The 24,615-nt window shown below is 37.1% G+C and overlaps 1 protein-coding gene across 1 annotated transcript in view; it reads left to right on the forward strand.

Annotated features, from left to right (window-relative positions):
• The window catches only part of RIT2 (Ras like without CAAX 2), a 388,139-nt gene that overhangs the window by 180,354 nt on the left and 183,170 nt on the right, over positions 1–24,615 (forward strand). Inside the window, exon 4 of the mRNA XM_044243072.1 lies at positions 13,844–14,035. Within this exon, the coding sequence (XP_044099007.1) occupies positions 13,844–14,035 (192 nt within the window). The remainder of the gene's footprint in view (positions 1–13,843; positions 14,036–24,615) is intronic.

The following is a 24,615-nucleotide window of genomic DNA, read 5'->3' on the forward strand; positions in this document are numbered from 1 at the left end:
GTGACTCCCATGTGTGATCGCCTCTCCTCAGTCCTGAAGACAAGGTGCCATCTTGTTCTTCTCCATGTGGAACAGAAATCTCATGAAGTGTGTGGGTTCAAGCTTGCAGTCTCACAGCAAGTATCCCCTGGATGGGCCTTTTTACAATAAGGTTTTCTGTGTGTTTTGATTAGAAGTATATTGTTTTCATTTTCTTCCGTTCTATTATTTTATCCCCTCAAACAAACTCACACACTATTTCTTGTCTCGTTTATAAACCTCATATACCATATTTTAAATATTTACTGTATGAAGAGCACAGTGGCAGTTTATCTTCCTTTGCCTTTCTCTCTCACATCAATCCTATTACCTCTTGGACTGCCTTGGAGACCCATATTTGACCAATCTTCCATTTGTACTTTCTGCCTGATTCTGAGGTTTTGTTAACATGAGGCAACCTTGTATAGCCACTGGAGTCCTCTCTCAGAGCTGGAGAACTCTTGAGGCCTTGGCCCCCATCCTACATTTGCCTCTCAAATAATCACGGACCAATTGCTTGCCTCTTGAAAGGTTTTATTTATCCCATTACCTCCCTAAATAGTCACAATTACCATTTCCTGGGTTCTTTGATCTGATAAGATTGGGAAGGTTTTTATTTTTTCCCAATACATTTTTATCTCTACTTGTGAATTTATGTAACTCCCAGAAATATTCCATCCATGTCTTATTTACTCTTTTTTATTCAATCTAGATTTGAGCAAATTGGATTTAACTCTGAAATATGTAGAGCAGGAAGCTTTGTGGTTAGTTGATAACTAAATCAGTTTTGCAGATGGATTTGATGTTCTCCAGAGCACATTTCCTACTTATGGTTTTTTTCCCCCTTTTCTGCTTGCCTCTGAAACATGCAAGACAGGCTACTTGCCAGCATATTTCTGGGATGTCAAACTCTTACTCTTCCCCTTTTCAGCTTCTCTAATGTACCTCTGAAGTCCAAGTAGCATGAAACATAACTTTAGACTCACTCTGATAACAGTCCTCTCCACATAGGTACTACACAGAAAAGCAGATGTGTTTTCAAAGTCTTTGCAAACTAAATTGGTGACTAAATTATTCAGTAATAAAACGTTGAAGTTAGGGTTTGTTACTTTGGTTTCCAAGAAGATGGATGAAAAGGATAGGAATATAACTAGTATTTTTCAGTGGCAAACCATTTTAGAACCAAACATTGTGCAAGTCACTTTTATATATATAAAGATACATTATATCACTTAATCTCCATATTGGTGGTATTAGAAAAGCATTTATTTTCTGTATTCCAGATGAGGAAATAGATAGTCAACCAAGTGAAGAAACTTGCCTAGCAAATTCATGCTTATGGGACCCTTAAGTCATATTCTCTTCATTATATAATCTTAATAATCTATAATGTGACCTTGATATAGAATAAGGCCATCACATGTAATAGAAGAATATCTATTTCAGGATTATATTGATGTTCTAAGTATGATCGTTCCTAAAAGAGTATCACAGAGTGACCAGGACTGAGAAAAAGTGTTGAGAAGGTTAGAAAAAAGTTTAGTGTCTCTGATTTTTCACCTCAGTCATCTAAAATTTCTGGGAATGGTTCTTATTTATGAGTTTCTTGAGGGGGTGGCATCTTGTACTTTTCGTGGCTGTTTCAAATACTTCAGTGGAGGTTTCCTCATATTACCCAGCATGACTGGAAATTTGGGTTCTACTTTTCTAATGACAAAAGCTGGTTAGGAAATGGAAGTTTATGTGCATCTTGAAAATTCTACCCATTAAATGATAATGCTCCTGGTATTGTGATTTTAAAAGTTCATCTATTAGTTGTTCAACATATGATATGTCTAATATCTCAGATGCTATTGTGTGAAGGCTATAAAATGATGAACACAGTAGACAGGTTGCCTCCCTCATGGATATTATAATCCCACCAGAGTACCACAGATAATTGCAGTAACACAGTCTATCATGCACTATGATAGGTTAGCATAGGGCATCATGCCACTTAACCAGTCTGGAGGCATTCATATCTGCTGAAGTCTGAAAGACTTCACAAAAAGGTGAAGGGAGAGGAGATGTTTGCTCTGGGGATGATGTAGGGGATTCTGTTAGTTCATTTTCTAACTAAGGAATACCTCTTTCATTCACACTGCCCCACTGTATTATCCTGTGAAGCAGTTCAGTATCTCCTCAGTATCTGCTTTCACTCCCTCCACCCTCCTCAAATCCACACCAAGATAGTCCCCAGCTAGATAGTCCACTCTCCTTAATAACATCAGCAGGGCTTTTTACAGGGGCCAAAAGCAATAGCTGCTGCAGTGGGGCAAAGAAGTGTCATTTGTCCCAGCGATTCCTTTAGTGACCATCATACTGCCCCCTGACCCACTCTATTTTTCTGTATGTTCGTGACTCAGTGACAATGCCCAAGATTTCATTAGGAAGCCTTCTGAGACTTTTGTTTCTGCTTTCACCTTTAATATTCTAGAAAGTTTGCCATTATTTCATTTCCAGTAATACTATTGACATTTTAAAAATCGGGCATAACGGCATTTTTGAGGGGCAAAAGACAGAGAAATTGTCAACTATTTTGAACAGCAAATTTCCAAAGTTTAAATATAACTGCAAAAACATGGTTTCTGAGAATGCCTCAAATTTTTATATGGGCTAGACACCAAAGTGCATTTTTTAAATAATATAGCCTATATGTTTATAAGCATATATTAATATCTATTTTTTATTCAACTTAAGTTCACAAGACCTGTCATCTTCCCCACTAAATCCATTTGAGACCCCCAAAACAACACAATGAAAATAACCCATGTTAATAGTTTCAAAACTCAGTTCTCATTATCTTATCTTTTTTCATTATATCATTTTCCTTGGCTTAGAGTTAAATGTGTAATTTTGAAATTATTGCATTTTAAATAGTCCAGTGAAATTGATTTTGAAATTATCAAACCAGAATTACAGTTACTTTGTTTTTAGGAACACATTGAGGAGCTCACTGAATTTAAAAATGGAATGAAGCACAATTCTGTTCATGTAGCCAAATTATCTGGAAAACACAGTTACTGTAGGAAGTTGAAATAATTTGGGGCAAATAATGATTGTTTTTATGTATTCAAACTTGTTTCTATATATTGGTATACAAGGGTTCAAACTTGTTTTTGAAAGATGGATATTGACTGACATGAACAAAAATTCTACTGATTTTGCTTATGCAGACATGTCCCTTAGGAGTGTAAGTTTTTAAAACTTCTTCCTCCAGATGATAAGATTGATCAAGGAAAATGTGTCTTTTAAGTCTTTCACATACTCCTGTAGTTCTAAAGCTTGAGTATCTCCTTTCTAGAACATATGCATTCTGTATAGAACAAGCATAATTTATCTGAAATGGCATTTAGCCATTCAAATAGGAGAAATTTAATTAAAGTTTCATACATCCAAAGTCTGGTCAATATAAACATTAAAAATAGTTTAAGCCTTGATGTTGACATCCAAAATCTACTTGATGACACAAATTGAACTTTATTAGGGGTTCCTGGGTGGCTCAGTCAGTTAAGAAGCTGCCTTCAGCTCAGGTAATGATCCCAAGGTCCTGGGATCAAGCCCTGAATCCAGCTCATCAGGGAGTCTGCTTATCCCTTTCATTCTTCCTCTGAGCACATTCTCTCTCTCTCTCAAATAAATAAATTAAATCTTTTAAAAAAAATCTAACTCAATAATATGAGAAATAATTAATTGCTAATTTTTGAGGCTCATTGGTGAGGAAAATGTACAAAACAGAATAATTCTCACTAAGGGCTAGGTTTGTTAACATGGGTGCATAAAAGAAGAAAAAATAATTGACCCTGAAGAGTATGCACACAGGTCACTGAAGATGAAAATTGGCTTTCCAACAATATAAAAGAGATTAGAACACTAGTTTTTCTGACCTGGTATGAGAAAATGATGATATCATTACTTTTCTGGGCCTAGATTTTCTCATCTGCAGATTAAGAGTTGTATTCAATCATCACTAAAATCTCTATTAGCTAGAAAAAGTTCAAGTGTGGGGAATAGTTTTCATGAAGGCACCTTTGGGAGAGGAGACAGCTACTATGATCAAGCCATTGAAGGAAGTGACCCCATTCCAGCAGAGAGTGCATATTCAGGATTAATTGGAGATAAAGGTGGATATGCAGCATGATATCAGATTATATAAAGCCTTAAAACTGGGCAGACAAGTATAGATTTGATGTGAAAGCAAATGGGTAACCATTGGACCTCTGGAGGCAGATGAGCTACATAATGAATCTATAGTGCTTAAAGAAGATTAGTTGGACAGAGAAATAAATGAATGATGGATTGATTGGAAAAAAGGGTCTGGGGTTAAAGCAGCAACACAGGAGGCTATTGCTAAATGGAAGGTGAGGGATAGCTAGCACTTGACAAGGGTCAGGGACCCTGCAATTTCTGCTTGGTTGCTGAAGGAAAACCAGAGCTGGACAGTTAAAATAGTACAAAGTAGGTTGTAGTCAGGAATATTGCAAAAGGGGAACAGAAGCAGCCCTAATTCTGAATACAGCACAAACAAGCTAGAATTTATAGGTAAGAAGCAGAATGGGCAATTGATGGATGGGAAATTGCTGAGAAGAAACCTTAGGGGATGGGAGGAATTGTGGCTAAACTGACAAAGCAGGATTCTTACTGAAGGCAGGCCAGGGTGATCAGACATCACCTGGAGGTTGGTAGAGTTGGGGACCATAATTAGATATTGAGGATGATGAGATAGCATGATGGGAAATTCTGACTAAATCAACTTAGGAGTTTTGCTAGAACTTGACAAAGTAGAGCTACAGAAGCCTAAAAGTGATTCCTAGTTGATAGGTTCAGAAGAGCTTAAGAAGAATTTGACCAAAGAAATTTTTGTCACTGTAATTCTGATATTAAGGAGGACAAGCACATATTCTCTGGGCATCTTTTCGTCATTTATATGTGCCACTTCCTCAATACAACTTTAAAATTTTCAGGTTATCTTGAGATAAATTACTGTATTAAAAAACAAGATGATTTACTTTTTACCTTGGGAGGAACCAAAAAGTAATTTATTTTTGCCATTCAGCTATAGAAATAAAAATTACTTTGTGTGATAAGCTTTTTAGAGCATGTGACGTATATATGACCTATTTTTCTTAGATACTATATATTTCACATATATATAACATAACATTTTTTCTTTAGAGTAGACCCTATCATATGCTCAAAGTCGATTAGCAAATGCAGTTTTGGCATATGGGTTTTCTTATTCACTTAATTTTTGTTGGGATCATCCTTTTAGTATCACACTGAGAATGACTAAAATGCAGTGGACAAAATCCTTTCATGACACAGTTACACTACCTTCTTCCAAGATGCTCTCCTACAGGTTTTTTCAGCAGGAAAGAAGCTCCCAGTGTGAGTGACCTCAAACATAAACATGAAGCCAGCTGTGATGAGAAATATCTTTTGGAGGATTTGTACCACCAGAGGCAGTCATGAAACTCTATTGTTGAGGAAATACAAATCAGATGGGGAAAGACCCACTTCTGATACATCCAAAGACGAGAACATTCATCCTCTCTTAGAATAAGACGAATGATTGAAAGTAGAGAATGAAATAAGGAGCATTCAGTTACTTTATAATTCACAGAATTCAGTGGATTATGCATTTACATAAAAATTAAACTAGACATGCCCCTACCTATATAAGGTTCAGTAACTAAACATCTTATCCATTTAGTTTAGAAATTTGATTCACTTTCCTTTTGTCTTCATCCTCTACCCTCTCCTTAAAGGTACATCATCCAGGGAATAGTAACATCTCTCAAAAACATTTAGCTTAAAGTAAGTAATTAACCAAATGATAATATAATTATTTATTGGGCTCTGATCCAGGCATGGTCCCTTATTGCTTTGGAAAATACAATTCTGAGTAGTCCTCAGGTAGCTGAGTCTGGTGTTGGGAATGAAAGCAAAGCACATAAATTACAATACATAGAGTTACACAAAAACTTGGAAATGAAAGTACTGAGCATATTTGGCAAGAGGGAACAAAATGAGAAAATAGCTGTCAAAAACTGTTTTCATAAAATTTCCTTTACAATAGAAAAAAACACTCTCAATGGAACGAAGCTCCAGATTTTTTAAAGAAGTGAAAACAATCTCTGCCCACCCCCCAAATGATTCAGATGAATCTGCTTTACATACTAATCCCTGTCTCTCTGGTCAATCCAAAAGATGTGTCTCCTGAGTGCGGCTTTTTCAGTCTCCCTACCTTCAGTTATTATTTCCCATAAACCAGATTTCCAGTTTCTTGTGGACTTTTCCTTTCAGTTGTCCAGTGTCAACTCCAATCAGACAAGGGCAAATCTGTGTGAGACAAAAAGGGCCTTAAATTACTAACTTTCTCAATCCACTTCTTTCTGATCCTACTTCCGTAGTTTCCCAGGCTCCAGAGCTACAAAAACAGGTGCTATGTTTAATTTAATTTGTCTTTGGAGAAGAAGTGTGACAATGATATGTCTCTGATTTCCTAATTGGCAGCTCTAGGACTTTGGCCATATCATTTAATATCTCTGCTTTCCTCTTTTTTTTCCCACTATCTAATGTGGGAGTTAATAATGAGTCAGGGCATGTGCAAAAACCCAACCTATTGTCTGGTGTTATTGATAGAACCATCAATAGTATGTTTTCATATCTTCTCTCTCATGCCCAAACTGGTAGACATCAAGCCTTTCATTTTTAGCCCTTGAAATGACAGAAATATTTCTCTTTTCTCCATTTCTCTGTTTTGTGACCTCTCATTCAAGTATTTCCCCTTTTATTTCTTTCCCCATGGAAATTCACTTCAGAATTATGTAAAAGCCTTCATTTTTTTTCTCCTGTCTTTAACTTCTTTTCTTTCCTTTGCTCTTGTTGCCAGATCAGTCCTACTGAAATAGAGCTGCAGTTTACTTTCCTCCTTTAAAAAAAATTGAGTTCTTGTTTTCCTATCACATCAAATCTGAAACCTGGTTGTCAGGGCTTTCCAGAATATGACTTTGCTCAACAACAGGAGCATGTCAACCCTTTACATATGCCATGCTCCTGTATTTTTTTTTTAAAGATTTTCTTTATTTATTTGTCAGAGAGAGAGGGAGAGAGAGCGAGCACAGGCAGACAGAGAGACAGGCAGAGGCAGAGGGAGAAGCAGGCTCCCCGCCGAGCAAGGAGCCCGATGCGGGACTCGATCCTGTCTTTTTCAGTAATAACATTTCCCATGTGAGGTACATATTTCAGCCCCCTACCACATATCCCTCATTTTCTCCTCAATCCCATGCTTCTTGCCACCATGCATATCTATCATCGTCTAGTCTTGTGTCCCTTGCTGGGGTCAGGAAGCTTCAGAAGTGACTGAGTGTCAGAGAATTGCCACTGCCTCTTTTGCTGAGAGACCTGCCCAGAGACCGTCTCTTTGGAATTGTTCTCCCATACACTCTTGGATGTTCTTTTGTGATTCTGCTACATCAGTAAGGCTGGCTTTATGAGCCAGGAATTTGTGCAGTCACCCAGGGGTCCATGCTAAGGAGGGTCCTGCACTTGCTTTAATACTCTGCTATTGCTGTCTTGAGATGTTTAATTTTTGAACAAGGGTTCCTATATTTTCCTTTTGCATTGGGCCCCATGAATTAGATAACCTGCAGGGCAACCTCAGCATTTATTTTGAGTTGCACTGAGGTGAGAGCCTTACATGTAGGAGTAATCTTCATTATAGCCAGATTTTAGGCACTATGGATCGGCCACTCTTCGGTGATGTATCTAGGCACACAATCAAGAACTTCCTACTTTTTCCAGCATTAATATAAAATATTTTAACTGTCACCCACAATCTTAACATATAGTATTTTCTACAAAACAGCTTTTCTGTTACCTTGCTTGAGTGTTGCAACAGTATCATTGAGTAAATCCACAAAATGTTTGGTAAGATTTAAGTTGAAAAACAGAATTTGGGACTTAGCCTTAGAAAACCTGCTAATGCAGATCCTGTTGACATTGAGGGCATTGTCCCCTATTTGAAACCTCATAAAAGAAACTACATTCAGCTATAAGTGCTCAGGGAGAGACACATGTCACCTGACACATTAGTATGTTTTTGTTATTGACCACAAGAGTGATGGAATTGATCATGTTCCCAGTGTAGCTTTGATTCTCTACAAGTTGAGTCAAATTTGCAGATCAAACCACTTTATCTTGGTTTCAGTGTTCTAATTTCTAATTGTTCTTTTCCACATTTACTCCTATTTCTGTTTCATTATATGTATTAAGCCATCTGAAATCTGATATGCCTGTCACATAAGTGCTCAATAAATATTTGATGAATGAGTTAGGCAGTAGTCCATGACTTAATGCATTCCTGAAAATACAGGCGTGTCAAATATTGAAAGAAAATGATAGACAAATGTATAATGGACATGGTGATGTTCTCTGCAAACTACAAAATAGTATAAATTTGTTAATTACATTTGGTCTTTTAGATACCATCTTTGACCATTTATTACCAACATTTGTAAAAGTTATTTGTTTCCATTTTATTTGGACATTCTCAACTACTTTAAGGCTTCAGTTTGAGACTGGAGAACCACCACTACTTTGCATCAATTACAGCAAAATTATGATACCTACACTTTCATCACTTTAATATTTTCATTTTAATTCCTTCTTTATACAAACATTCAAACAAAAGCAACAATGGTTTAGTTCCTCTGACAGCCTCCAAAAACTAAATTATAGACGGGAATTCAGGCCTCTATATTTAAGTGCCATACAAATGCTGACTTTGGATCATGAAAGGTAGTTTAAGGGTAATAGATATCTTTGGAAGAAAGATTGCATGAAAGTTAAGGATCCCTTTACAGGTGAAAAATTTAAGAAAAATAACACATCCCATTTCTTCCACCAAATCCTCCTTGCCTTCCTCCTGAAAAATGCTCTTGGCATTTTCTAAACCCCCACGGTTCGTGTAGTACTCCATTGCTCTTCATTTGTTTCCTCCTGCCCACTTCTGCTTGGTCAACCGGGACAGGGCCAGACTTTTTTGGTAGTTTATGTATCTGATCACTTGGCGTAGTGTCAGCTGCATGAGTGACTTATTTTTTTATTTACTTTCTGTGTACTAGGAACATAAGTTTCGTATGGAGATATAGCTGTCATGAGTATGGCAACCATAGACAGTGGGACACGTGTGTGTTTGCGCTAGAACGCGTTTGAGGGTTGGCCTGACCATGACACTAGCGCACTTTGTAAACAATGTGGCACTTATACATCCTAGTGGCACTCGTTGAATACAATGGGGACCTGGTCCGGTCCCTATATTTCTGAAAATCTGCTTAAAATACTCTGATAATCAAGAGACTGGGATATGAGATTAATCAGAACACTTTGTGTTCACAATTAGGAGTATTCTCACCCTGCAAGAAAACCTATCAGTTTTTCAATTAGGAGTATTCTCCTTTCAATTAGGAGTATTCTCACCTGCAAGAAAACCTATCAAAGGGAACTGATGAAGCTACAGCATTGTACTCAGAATAGCTTAGAAATTCTTAGAGAAAGGGGCATCTGGGTGGCTTAGTCGGTTAAGCATCCAGCTCTTGATTTCAGCCCAGGTCGTGATCTCAGGGTTGTAAGATCAAGGCTCTTTTGGGCATGGTACCGTCTTGGATCTCTCTCTTTTCCTCTCTCTTGCCGCCTGGCCCCCCACTCCCTCCCTCCCTCTCTCTCTCTAAAAATATATGTATTAGAAATGGTCCTGTTTGTAGCATTTTACACATAGATCTCTTTCATAGATACTTTGCTACTTATGGATAGCAAATAAAATCTAGTCATGTTCCTGAATAATTAACCAACAAGTTTCATTTATAGCAAGAAGCAAATGAAGAAGATATTAACATTCAGGATACACAGAACATAAAGCACAGAGATCTTTAATTCATGGGTGAATAAAGACGGAAGCAACATGTTGAACATAGCATTTTTCTTATAAAGTGATTCCAGTGTCATATATTATTAAGTTGATAATAGCTGCAGAGATTCTGCTCAACTTCCTGTGCCACACCAGCTTCCAGTGCATCTTTAAGAGAAAGTTATGGAAAGAGTTAGAATGGGTGACGTGAGCTAAGAGGAAGTATCCTCCCCTTTCACTGGGATAGCTTAATTATGTCTGTTTTATTGGTGGAAACAGTTTTCTATTTGGAGGGGGAAAAATACCACAACCTAAACCTTAATTTTCTGATTAAGCATATTTGAAAAATACTTCTACATTTATATTTAATGCAGCTCGAAGAGGATTTTATGCTTATACTCCCAGTGAAAGGTTCTATTCTGTAGGATTTGTACCAGAGATGATAATAGGCTTAATTTGTATTGTATTTTAAAAAATGATCAAAGCATTTTTACATCTGTTTTTTCATTTGATCCTTTCTACTTCCCTGTAAGACGGGTTAAGTGTGTGTCCTAATCCCTTTTGGCAAAGAAGGATATTGTGGCACTGAGGGGTTAGGTGATTTATTAGAGGACATATTCTGAGTAACAGACCTAGAAGTCATGTACTGTGCTTCCCAGTTTCTGTGCTCAGATTGTAAAGACAACTTTTGAACACAAACACAGTTATGTACTCTTGCATCTAGGTGCAAAGCAAAATCAGACAAGTACCTCTTTAAAATATTCACCTAGACCTACGCTAGAACCTTGTATCTGGAGAGTTCAGTTCAGAGCATATGAGAGGACTGGTAGATCTATTAATACAACTTATAGGTGACTTGGAGTCTAGTTAATCAGAACAATTGGATATTCACTCATTCATTTATCCAACATTGTTCTCTATGAATTTTACTTTCCTGTACTTAGCCCATCTTCCTCATACATGTTAGACTTCATCAAATTTATTAGTCTTTTCCCTATGATGTAGTTATTTTTAAGTACACAAATGAATTTTTTCTTATGTCTCACATAGAAAGAAATGTCTCCAGCCAGAATTTTTTAAAGCCCCAAATCAAAGAATAAAAATTGCATTTTTAAAATAAAACCATAACTAGGAGAGAATTTGTAAATGAATAAGAAACATAGAGATGCTCAATATGAATCTCATATAAATGCAGATGAAACAAGATTCTACTTTTTACCCTAAAAATTATAAAAGGTGGAAAAATTTGGTAAGTGACATGGGAGAGAATGAGGAGAAATAGGTATTTTTATATAATGCTGGAAAGTGTTATTGGTACGGTATCTTTGGTGAGATTGGCACTATTTCTTCAAAGTAAAAATGTGTGTTCTCTCTCATCTAGCAATATTACTTCTCAGATATACATCTGTGTAACGTGGATATTTAGGACTCTGTATTGCAACATACTTGATAATAGGAATAAAAGGAAGATTTCTAAATATCTTCATAGGCAACTAGTTACATAAAATATAGTACATGCATTAAAAATACTTATTTGTGCTTATATAGAATGATCTCCAATATATATTAGGGATATTAAATCTTAATTAAGGTTAAAAGTAAAAATTACATACATTATGTTCCCATTTGAGTATAAAAAGTATGTAAAGGTGGAATGTAGATGCCTTTGCTTATATGTACATAGATTATTTCTGAATACTGTATATATTTCTATTAACTGTCACGCATTTTGAAAAGAAAACTGGGTCTGGAGATAAAATTAATTTTATATATTTCTGTACCTCTTGCGTATTTTGCAATGTTTATATTATTTTTCGATAGACAACTAAAAATAATTTTAATACTTAAGATCATAATTGGCAAATACAGTGAACTATAAATCGTAAGATACATTTTTCCTGTTCAGTTTGTTCTTTTATGGTTTTGATCATATACGCCGTTGTAATAAATCCATTCATATTTTTTAAAATATCATATATTTCTACAGTGATTCTACCATTTCTATTTGGAAAATGCCATTATAACTCAGGAAAACCACATTTAGCAAATTCAATCCATACTACTCTTTCAGTCCACAATCAGCTATGGGATTCTGACTGAGGCTAAGGGTTTTTAGAATTAGAGAATGCCAGAACTGGGAGGGATGTCAGAAATTTTATAAGCCAACTTGGTCTTAGAGATGAAGAAACTGAGACACAGTAGGATTTATTTCTCCCATGTTAGCACATGGCACTTACATGGTGAAATTTAGGATTGAGGTAAATTTTAGTAATAAGTAAATTGAGACAGTATGAATCAGAGAAGATAAATTATTCAAACCAATTTGACATTAGCTGCCTTTTCATACTTGGGCAAGTCTCTCTCTCTCTCTCTCTCACTTTTTTCCTTTCTGGACTCAAGTTTGTAAAACTTTAAAATGACTGGTTGAACTCAGTGATATTATTTGCACCCATTCTGTGTTGACTGGAAATGTTTCAAAAGATTGACCCACTAACTCCATACCCTATTAACTTTACTACTCTCTCTACACTTGTAAGCACCCCAGATTTCCACAATTTCTGGATCTGTTTAAATGCTCCTACCCCTCAAAAGTCAAGCCATGTTAAATCAACTTAATATCTCTTTTAACAATTACTCTGAAGAAGGCATTTTAGTAATTCTTATAAATAGCTTGCAGGGAAAAGAATTCGTATCTCGAAATCTTCAAATACAGCTCAAACTCATGTGAATCTTTCTTTGATGACTTTATTTCCAAATCACACTATGTTCTTGTGTCCTTTTATCATTTAGCATGGCTTGTTCCCCAGCCAGAGTCTAAGTTTTATATTTCCCTTGCTTGTGTCTAACTAGCCCTTGTATTTTAACAGTGGAATCAGAAGAGTAACAGTGAATGAAGACAGACACTTTTTTTTTTTTTTAAAGATTTTATTTATTTATTTGACAGACAGAGATCACAAGCAGGCAGAGAGGCAGGCAGAGAGAGAGGAGGAAGCAGGCTCCCTGCTGAGCAGAGAGCCCGATGCGGGCCTCGATCCCAGGACCCTGAGATCATGACCTGAGCTGAAGGCAGCGGCTTAACCCACTGAGCCACCCAGGCGCCCAAGACAGATACTTCTAAGAGGAATGTTTCAGATTGCAACTCAGACCCAAATAAATATTGAGTTGCCAAGAAATTGTAGTTCAGGTGGACTGCCACATGGAAAGCTGATACAGCAGTGCCTCCCAGATTGGGACATGGGTACCTTCAGAAGGTGATCCTGTCCTCTGCAAAGAGAGAAGAAGATGTAAGAGTGAACAGAACATGGAAAATGCCCCATGACTCAGCCGTCAAGCTCTCTCTGTTTATGCCCCTCAGAGAGACAGATCTAAGAAAACCCAAGCACATAACTGGGTCGGGGATTATCTATGCTAATAACTTCATCCGTTCACAGGGATAATCAAGGTTAAACTCGTGTTTCTTTTCATCTTTTTGAGGAGAAAATTAGTTCCTCTAGGTTTTAAAGTTTAAAGTATACAAATTTAGATTCCCTTTCCTAAAACGAGACCATTAAGTAGAAAGCTATTAAAAGGATGTATATAATCCCTAATAGTTCATTAGTTAACCTGCTGTTTAACATATCTCCCCCAAGATCTTTTGAATCAAATCTTCTATGATTAAAGATCAACACTCTGACTACTTCAAAGCATTCAGATTTCATAACAGTACAGTTAGACTTCATACTATTTTTCTATATCCAAAGCCCAGAAATAAACTTTTATAAAATTTCTACCCAAACTACCTCATCTCATAATTTATCTACTTTTGACCCTTTATTTTAAGGATGTCTTGGCTTCACTGTTTTAAATTACATAACAATTTTGCTTTTTTCCCTGCAGGCAGAGTTCACAGCCATGCGGGAGCAGTACATGCGAGGTGGGGAGGGATTCATCATCTGCTACTCTGTCACTGACCGCCAATCATTCCAGGAAGCTGCCAAGTTTAAAGAGCTCATTTTTCAAGTCCGCCACACCTATGAAATTCCCCTGGTGCTGGTGGGTAACAAAATTGACCTAGAACAGTTCCGCCAGGTAAGTGCCAAATTTTGTTTTTTCTGAACTCCAAGGGTACATAGTACTTGGTAAGGCATGGCTGCGTTCCAAGGTTCATATTGAGAATTATGACAAAGAAATGGTGCATGTGATTTTTCTGAGAAATCTTTGAAATTATGGTAGATCGTGTCAGCTGCCAGTGTATCCCAACTCACATGGTACTTTACAGTGTCTTCACCACTCCAACGGGATGCATAATCTCTTTCTCCCGTCTCTTTAGCTCTGGGATGGCCCTATGATTGGTTTCAGGCAGTAGAGTTTAGTAGAGATGAAGCTGTATACATTCAGAGTTTGAGCCGTAAGAGTTCTGCAGATTCTGCATTTACCACTTAAAATGCTTGTTCTTGGAATCCAGCTACCATGTAAAGACCACTACCTGTTCGAGTTCACAGGACCCTTCCCACCCTGTAGAACCAGAACAAGCCTCACTTGTCAGGTTGAGTAAGAAGTGCCTTCCATATGCCATCAATCTGCTTCAAGCTGCCTCTGCTGTATCATTGTGGTCCTCAGTTCACTTTTCCAAACAAACAAAATTTAAAAGGCAGAAAGCATGGCTAATTTCTGATCATGTAGAAACCACAGGTTATGATCCATTACCAGATTTCATGTCGTTTACTATATAATATTCTTCTCTGATCAGACACTATCAGAGCCTGATGGGCAAGCTGTGTTGGCTTCATCTTTACACGGTAATATTTGTCCTTAGTCCTTTTTGTGCTCCTTAGTACTCCTAAAGAGATTAAATAACCAAAACCTAGTTCAGGAACCAGATGAATCATCTCACAATTCTATTGCCACGACTTACTTTGTACAATGTTAAAGTACCAAGATATTGCATGCAAATCAAATTTTTATAAATCAAATTCTCTAAATTGAATGGTTGAGTTCTAATTTTAGATGCTTTATCTTTATTTGCATTGACCTTAAATTTGAGCTGGATTTTAATAGTTTGTATGTTTCCAGTTAATGATTTTTAGACTTAAAGTAGCCTGCTAATAAATCCTTTTGCTAAGGTAAGAATCTTCACTAAAACATTTTTCTCCTATGTTAAGTGTTTCATATATTTGGATTTTTCTATCTAATGCATCTTACAGTTTCTTGAAGTGAAAATAACATATAGAGTCAATGCTTATAAATCTATGCCTACTACGGAAACATATTTCTATATTTAGTGCAGGACATTTTTGTAGTGGCATTTTTTTCTATATTTTACTTGAAAATCTAGGCATGTTAAAGTGGCAGCTGACTGTTTTTTAGCAGCTATAATATTTGAGTCCCCTGTACTTGTTCTCCTCCCTTCCTTTGTTGCTTCTCTTTCTCCAAAGCAACATTTAGTATGAAACGGTTACCTGGCTATGAGATAGGAATTCAAGTTTATTTCACCAGTTAAATACAAATCTATTTTGCAATATTTGACAAAAACGGGAAGAGAAGTATAGGTCTAGTGGTGAAACTTTCAGATACTCCTCTGAAGAGTGGGAATAGTCTCCTTTTTTTGTTTGTTTGTTTTTGTTTTTGTTTTGTTTTGTTTTTATGGACTTCTGGGAAGTGACATGAGGGAGCGCCCTTAGATGGAAGTATACCAACAGCGATTACATGACCACCTTTACTGCACTTCTCAGAATTCCTCAAGAACATAAACCTTTAATTGAAGGCCAGTTGAGAGCTACAAGTGGCTCTTGTACGTTAAGGGATTTGAGAACACGAGGGAACCTTCTTCAGGCAAAAGTGTATCATGTTGTCTCCAGAATGATTGCTCCCCATGATTCCAGCCCTGGCTGGCATTTGCTTTTCCCTTGCTATCCTGGTCCTGCTTCTCCTTCCCTAAAACAGGGACCCCTGTTTTAGCCTCCGTAATTGCAGATTAGCAGTGATGAGACTCTCCAGCATCATATACATCACTAAAACAAATACAAAAAATGAGAGTAAGCTGAGCAATTTAGCAAATTTGACAGACTTTTCCTTTCAGATAAAAGCAATAAACAAGATAGTCACAGAAAGTGCAAAACCCATGAAAACTCAAATTACAATCTTTTTAAAATTGCTCATGTACCAACATCTCCAATAATGAAGTGTTGATATGCAAATTTGGCTTCTGGCTGTGGTGTTTGTGATGGGAATAATTGTTCCTATAATTGTAGAGTGGCTGTTCCTTTTCAAAATGCTTTCCGTTCACACTTTATTTTAATCCTGTAACTGCCCTGTGTAGTTCTAAGGCAAGTGGTTGATGGATGAGGATATTTGAGAAATAAATAAATGGATAGAGATTGATTTTAATAAAATAATGATGTTAGTGACAAATTTAAGACTAAAACCCTGATCACGTGTTTTTTGTGTGTTTTTTTTTTTTTTTTTTTTTACGTTAGTCTTCAAGGGTTAGGTCTCTGTTTTAGGGTTTTGGTTTTTTTTTTTTTTTTTTTATGTAAAACAAGAAGATGCTGACACCTGCATCATCTCCAGCTCAAAGGAGTTTTGTGAAGAGTCCTAGAGTAAATGTTAAGCTCTGGAAGCTTCTGAAGGAAATCATGCTGGTGTTTATGTTCAGTGCTAGGAGGCAGAGAAAGTAGGGTTTTTACTTGGTGGCTCCTCATCCTTCTCATGGAAAGTGACTGAAAGGAAAGTGCTGATGCTGATACGAAGAATTTGAGAAACAAGACAGAGGATCATAGGGAAGAAAGGGAAAAATGAAACAAGATGAAACCAAGAGGGAGACAAACCATAAGAGACTCTTGATCTCAGAAAGCAAACGAGGGTTGCTGGGAGGAGGGGGATGGGAAGGATAGGGTGGCTGGGTGATGGACACTGGGGAGGGCATGTGCTATGGTGAGTGCTGTGAAGTGTGTAAGACTGATGAGCCACAGACCCATACCCCTGAAACAAATAATGCATTATATGTTAATTTTTTTAAAAAGGTGAGGGGAAAGTGTTGATGATGAGAGCTATTTCTTGTCATGCTTGTGTGGTAGAGTGGGTAGCTGCATTCTGAATCTATTTTGGTGAATCCTGAGTCCCTTTATACCAAGGAAAAGAAATGACTCCTAGTGCCTGATGTCCTTCATGATTAGTGACATCTTTAAGCAAAAATATTGAAGAGCTCTGTTTAAAGTTGAGTATTTTCTCTGAGAATAATATTCATTTTGATATTGATGATGCATTTAGTATTGCAAGACTCCATACCAGGTACGAGCACACATAATTTTATTTCATCTTCACCACAGCCACCAACTAGGTTCCTTTATGACCCTACTTACCTATGAGTCATCGGAGGCTTTAAAGATTCAGTGACTTGCTTAAGGTCACATAGCTAGTTAGGGCTATGAGGACATGTCCAGCACTTCTGATTTGAAATCTCACTTTTGGCGTCCAAACCATTGTTGTTTTTCTTGAATACTTTTTATATCAGATTCAGGATCTTAGTGTGCTCCACAAAGGATAGAACATAAGCAATTGCATTGTCTTGCAGCAGGAAGGAGCAGAATGCTAGCTCTTTGGATCTCTTTGGAGGTGTCGAATTATTAGACAAGCCAGTAATAGCCAGAACTTAGGAAGAATGTGAGGAAAAGTAAAGACAAGGAAATGATGCTCGAAACTATTGAAAGGCACTATTTTCTCAATTTTGTCCAAAGTTCATCCAGACTATTATAAAGCCCTTAGATTCCCAGTCTACATTAAGGTCCCTGAGCTTGCATGGTCTTTGTCCCTACTACGCCTTCTACTGTCAAACTGAGGAGTGGAAGGCAATAATTTGGTTTTTTTTGTTTGTTTTTTGCAAAACCCTGACCAGCTGTGTAGAGTACATATGGTCTACGAATAGAGTGAGTTCCAAGGATCTGGGAACCGGTTTAGGAAAGTTTTACATCAGTTGCAGACCACAAAATGTTTTATCCTGAAGGTAGACTATGACAACACTTTCAGCATTGACAATCTAATTGCAGCTTAATACTCAGTTTGAAGCCTTGAAACTCTGCTTTCTACAGCCTAATTCTCTAAGTGCAGATCTGGGATCATGAAATACTCCTTGTTTCTTCTTCAGTGACCTACCTATTGAATGAAAATGGTTCAATTCCTTTACTGAGAGGGGGGCCTATAAAAGCTTCAGAGATCAGAAATTGCGGTGTTAAGAAAAATGACATCTATTTAGAGTTCTACCAAGCATCTGCTTATCTTTGCAAAGCGATGGCGGCTTCGTGGCCCAGAAAAGGAAAAAGCAAAATCCCGTCTCTTTTCTCAGGGACTTTCTCTTCTCGGAAAGGATCTAGGCATGTGATATAGAGCATAGTATTAAGCAACAGAACTAAATATTGAACAATATGATACCATAAATAAGTGCAGTTGTTGCTGAAAACCAGGAAAGATCAATGTGGGCAACATTTTTGAGGAAGAAGGATGTGGAATGAAAAAGCATCACAACCAGGTAGGAAGGAGCAGGTGAATGGTGAAAATTCTTGTGGGAAGGGCCAACAGGAGTAGATAGAGGAGGAAATGAATTGTGAGACTATGTGCACGAGACATGGAATGTAAAGGAGGAGGAGTTGGGAAGACCAGCCTGCCTGGTACATATATATCAAGTACCCTCAGAATAATTTCATAAGGTCTGCCTTGAAGACACGCTTTGTCAAACACAAATCATAAATATGTACCAGAGGGTCTTGGATATGCTGTGAGGCAGTAATTGCAAATACCACTCAAATTTTAAAAAGTGAAAAACAAGAGTAGTACTTCATCTTTTATCAGTAGGGTGGGTAATCCATATCAACACATTTTCCAAAGGATGAGGGTGTCTTTTTTTTTTAAAGATTTTATTTATTTATTTGACAGACAGAGATCACAAGTAGGCAGAGAGGCAGGCAGAGAGAGAGGAGGAAGCAGGCTCCCTGCTGAACAGAGAGCTCGCTATGGAGCTCGATCCCAGGACCCTGAGATCATGAACTGAGCTGAAGGCAGAGGCTTTAAGAGGGTGTATTTTTTAACGGGAGAAGATTTGTGATAATTTATGCAATATTATAGGGATACACATTTAAATTTAACAATTATCTAGACCTATTTATACTTTCCATAACATTTCCTTTATATGCTATTTCATTTCATTAAAAATGCCAATGTATTAAGTCCAATTAAGATAGAAAACAAAGCATAACAAAGCTTAGAGTTTAATGTATATTATCTATATTGAATAGGTTTTGAAACTAGACTTTGAACTTAAATCAGTTTTCTGATCCTTACATATTTTTGTTTTGTTTTGTTTTGTTTTTGCTAACACCATTTTTTCATGCAATTTATTTACCAAATATTTAGTAAGTACTCAATGGGTAACAAACACTTTTTTATACATACATACATAGGAAGAGAAATAACTTTTCAAATATTTGAGCAGAGTTGCGGCTTGAATGCATTTTCATTCTCCAATTAGTTGTTGGAGGGAGGCGAGAATGGAAGCAAAATGACCAGTCAGGAGATTGAGTCATCAAGATGAATGATGGCAGCTTGAGTGAAAGCAATAGACTATTCATGGATTCTGTACTCATGCAGCACCCTGACAGGATGACAGGTGACAAAATTACAGGGAGGCTTGGAGACCTCACATGTAGGGACAAACTGCTACATTTTTCAGTGGTACCTGAGGTCACTGTTGCATTGTCACACAAAACAGTGAATGTCCAGGGTGGACTCGTCAAGACAAGGTTAAGGCACATACTTAGCACATATTTTTCAGAAAATAATGAAGTATATCCTCAGAAGAATCAAATAGTCCTGAGTTTGAATTTTCACTGAGACAATCACTGTGTCCTTGGATAAATCAGTGGCAAACTCAATGAACACCCAAATTCTCCTTCAAAGAAGTGCATCCTCCCAGCCCAGAAATAGGGGGCATAGTCAGTAGACCACTTCGGGGCCATCCCCAGCTACACAAATCCTCTTTGTCTGAAGTCATGCTTTTCCCATTTCCATTCTTGCCCATTTCCAGGGAAGTATGGACATAAATATATACCCATTGCAAACCAATGGGACACCATGACTAGTAAATCTTGTCTGCATGCTGGTTTGGCAAAGACTGTTGGGCTTCCATTGTCATTCAGCTTCTCCCTCAACCCAATCCAGCTTCCTACTCCTTCCTTCACAAGGGATGATCTCTAACAAATATCAGGTACTCCAAAATCTGTCTCAGTGTCTGCTTCTGTAGGACAGGGACAATACACTTTCATATGTTTTCAGGTAGGGTAGATGAGATAAGAGTTTAGATGAGATACTAGTTTACCTAGTACAGTGCTGAGTACAAACTAGGGACAAACAAAGGACTCAATAAATACCATGTACTACCATCTTCATCCCTTACCTGAATTATTTAAATACTCTCTGGGTTACTGTCTTCTAATCTGTTGTTTCACAAGTTAAACACTAGTAAAAGAAATACATAAGGATTGTGTCAAAAGGAAGAGTAATTAACACTGGAGTAAAGCCCAGAAAGTTTTCTGATAACTAAAGAACATAGGCTTTGGTGTACAGATTTTGTAAAATCAATTTTGGAATTATTTTCCTAATTTTCAGATGTGAAATAGCAATCTTGAAGTAAATGAATTTTGAACAAAGTTTTGGAAGAAACCATGCTTCTTTTCCATTAGACCACGAATGATATCAAACTGAGTAAAAACTGGCAATAAATGAGAAAGACTTTAAAAAGATTATTGGCCATTCCAGGAAAGCTGATTTTTCCATAGATGGACAAACTCATCCTGGATGAGACCTATGGTTATCAAAATTATACTCCCCTAAACAGAAGAATTTGTATAACCTAGAAACATTGTTGGAAACACATTCTCAGGCTCTTGGTCCTCATAAATCAGAAAAAAATGGAAGTAGGCACAAAGATCTATTTGAACAAATAGGGTGATTTTGCAGCAAGCTAGAGAACCATTGGGCCAGAAGGAATATAGATGAAAAGACATGAGGCCATTTATATTTTAGCCTCCGTAAGAGAGAATCTAGATTCTATAAACATTTTCAAAGTTTTAAGTGAAATATTGGAATCCTAAAAGAAAAACACGTGCACGAACGTACACACACACACACACACACACACACACCCCTATATTCATAAAAATAAAAATTTTTAAATAAAAATGCTTATATCAAAAGAACAGTGATGAAAATAGCATGAATTAAATCCAATTCTCCAGTCAAATGTGTCACAAGAAAAAAATCTAAATTTTGCTGCATATATTGGGCACCTACAACTAAGTGGCATTCTGTTTGGGAGTTTCATGTTTCACTGGAACAGAGGTCATGTCTATTCAGTTTGAATTGACATAAATAACTGTTTGCTTCCCTTCCTTATTTAAATGGTGTTACAGTGAATTGTTTGGTTTTCATGGATCATTGGCCACATTTGTAAAGTTGACAAGTCAGTGGAAGCGTCTAGAAATAAGTTTCTTTTTAAGGAAAAAAGGAAAGAAAAGCTGCTTGGGGAATCAGATTGTTGCTCTGAAATGAAATCCAAGATTACAAAATTGCTTCGATCACTTATAAACCAATCAGTTAAAAGAGCTGCCTGAAAAGGAACACCAAGTATGTGAAGCTTTAAAATTCTTATCGTATCTGAGATTTCCGCTTTCTGTGCCCTTCCCTAGGTATGCTAGTCAGCCAGGCTCTGACATCTGTGATAATTTTCAATTCTCACACTTCTGGCTTTATCCAAAAAAGCAAAACCAAACCAAACAAAACATTGTATGTCTTTCTCCGCTTGACTTATTTCGCTAAGCATGATACGCTCTAGTTCCATCCATGTTGTCGCAAATGGCAAGATTTCGTTTCTTTTGATGGCTGCATAGTATTCCATTGTGTATATATACCACATCTTCTTTATCCATTCATCTGTTATATGATCTCCCTGATATGAGGAAGTGGTGATGCAACATGGGGGCTTAAGTGGGTAGGAGAAGAATCCATGAAACAAGATGGGATAGGGAGGGAGACAAACCATAAGTGACTCTGAATCTCACGAAACAAACTGTGGGTTGCTGGGGGGAGGGCGGTTGGGAGAAGGGGGGTAGGGTTATGGACATTGGGGAGGGTATGTGCTTTTGGGTAAATTGGAAGGGGAGGTGAACCATGAGAGACTATGGACTCTGAAAAACAATCTGAGGGGTTTGAAGTGGCGGGGGGGTGGGAGATTGGGGTACCAGGTGGTGGGTATTATAGAAGGCACAGCTTGCATGGAGCACTGGGTGTGGTGAAAAAATAATGAATACTGTTTTTCTGAAAATAAATAAATTGGAAAAAAAAAGACAAAAATAAACATTGTATGTCTGCAGGTGTATGTATAGGTATCATAGAGATCAAGACAATCCTGTAAATCCAAAAAAAAGTTATTGATATAAGTTGAATTACAAATACAGGTTTTCCTTGCTATCTGCAAAGAGAGTGTTGCTATGAAACCTTTCGTGAGCCAGAAGGACATAAAGCAAAGAAGTAAATAGCATTCCATAAAAGTGAAAATCATCTTCAGATTTCATTCCAATAGCAAAAACAGATTCTAACGTAGGTCTTAGCAAAAGCAAGGTTTCTAAAGTGAACTTTCTGTTAGTGAAGGAAACCTGTTTTCTGAAAGAGGAACATTTCCTGTTTGCATACTGGAAACTCTTTAAGTTCATTCAACCATATGTTTAGGAAATTACATAACCATCTTGCTTTTAAATTTATTTTAAAATAATTATACAGGCACGGGAGATTATAAACAAATGGGTAGAGAAGCCCTGTGCACCCGTCTCTTAGCAACCCCAGAATTTTTATATTACATAACTATAAAATATCAAAAACAAGAAATTGATACTGGTTTAACCCATAGAGCCTACTGAACTTCACCAGTTACAAATACTCGATTGTGGGTATATGTGTATAATTCTGTGCAGTTCTGTCATCAATATACCTTGCATAACCACCACTAGAATCAATATAGTCAGTTGCACCATTACCATAAGACTCCTTATTTTACTCCTCATTTTACCACATGCATCCCCTACTTACCCCAATCCCTAACTCCTGGCAACCATCATCCACCAGTCCATTCTCCATCTCTACATGAAAATTTATTTCATGATTGTTACATACATGGAATCACCCATTACACATCCATTTCACGTCCTTTTGCGACTGGCTTTTTTTCAGTCAGCACTATATCCTGAAGCACACCCAAGTTTTTTGTTTGTTTTGTTTTGTTTTGTTTTTATCAATAATGTGTTCCTTTTTATTACTGAATCACAGTCAGTTTGGATGTGACCACAGTTTATCTATTCACCCTTTAAAGACATTTGGGGGGGCGCCTGGGTGGCTCAGTGGGTTAAACCTCTGCCTTCAGCTCAGGTCATGATCCCAGGGTCCTGGGTTCGAGCCCCACATCCGGCTCTCTTCTCCGCGGGGAGGCTGCTTCCTCCTCTCTCTCTGCCTGCTTGCGATCTCTCTCTCTCTCTCTATGTCAAATAAATAAATAAAATAATAAATAAATAAATACATTTGGGTAGTTTCCAGTTTTCATTTATTATAAATAAGTCTGCTATAAACATTTATATACAAATTCCTGCATAAACTCAAATCTATAATTCTCTGGGATAAAGGCCCAAGAGTGAAATTGCTGATAGGTCTATGATAGGTCTATTTTTAGTTTTGAAAGGAGATACCATGTATTGTCCACAGTGTCTGAACTTACATTACTTTCTCACCCTTGCCAATATTAGATGTTATCACTATTTTTTGTTTGACATTCTGTTAGGTGTATAGTGATATCCCATTATGGTTTTAATTTGCATTCGTCCAATGACTAATAATATTGGACATCTTTTCATGTGTTTATTTGCCATCTGTATAGCCTCTTCAGTGAAATGTCTGTGCATGTCCTTTGACTATTGTATAATTAGATTATTCCATTTATTTATTAGTATTAGTATTAAGTTTTGAGAGTTCTTTTTTTACTTGAGATCCAAGGCCTTTGTCAGATACGTGATTTGCAAATATTTTTCCCAGCCTGAATTTGACTTTTCATCCTTTTAACAGGATCTTTTGTGGGAAAAACTTTCATTTTGATGAAGTCTATTTCTTTCTTTTTCTTGAATAAATCATGACGTTAATATCAGCGGAAGCTGCTGGGCCCATGACGTTAATATCAAATCAAAGACTACCACTTAGTCCTAGGTCCCAAAGATTTTCCACCTGTGTTCTTTTCTTGAAGTTTTATGTTTTACAATTAAGAGCATAATCCATCTTGAATTATTTTAAAATTTTATATACGTATTTGACAGAGAGGACAAGTAGGCAGAGCAGCAGGCAGAGGGAGAAGCAGGCTCTCCACTGAGCCTGGAGCCTGACACGGGGTGTGTCTCAGGTCCTGGGGATCATGACCTGAGCCGAAGGCAGCCACTTAAGTAACTGAGCCACCCAGGTGCTTCAGATCTTGAATTATTTTTTGTATAAAGTGTTTGGGTTTTTTTTCTGCTTTGTTGTTTTGTGTTTTTTTGATGATAGATATTGAATTGTTCCAGAAAAATCTATTGAAAGGGCTATCCCTTCTC

Source organism: Neovison vison, chromosome 3 (assembly GCF_020171115.1).
Source record: "Neovison vison isolate M4711 chromosome 3, ASM_NN_V1, whole genome shotgun sequence".
In the NCBI taxonomy this organism is placed as follows: domain Eukaryota; kingdom Metazoa; phylum Chordata; class Mammalia; order Carnivora; family Mustelidae; genus Neogale; species Neogale vison.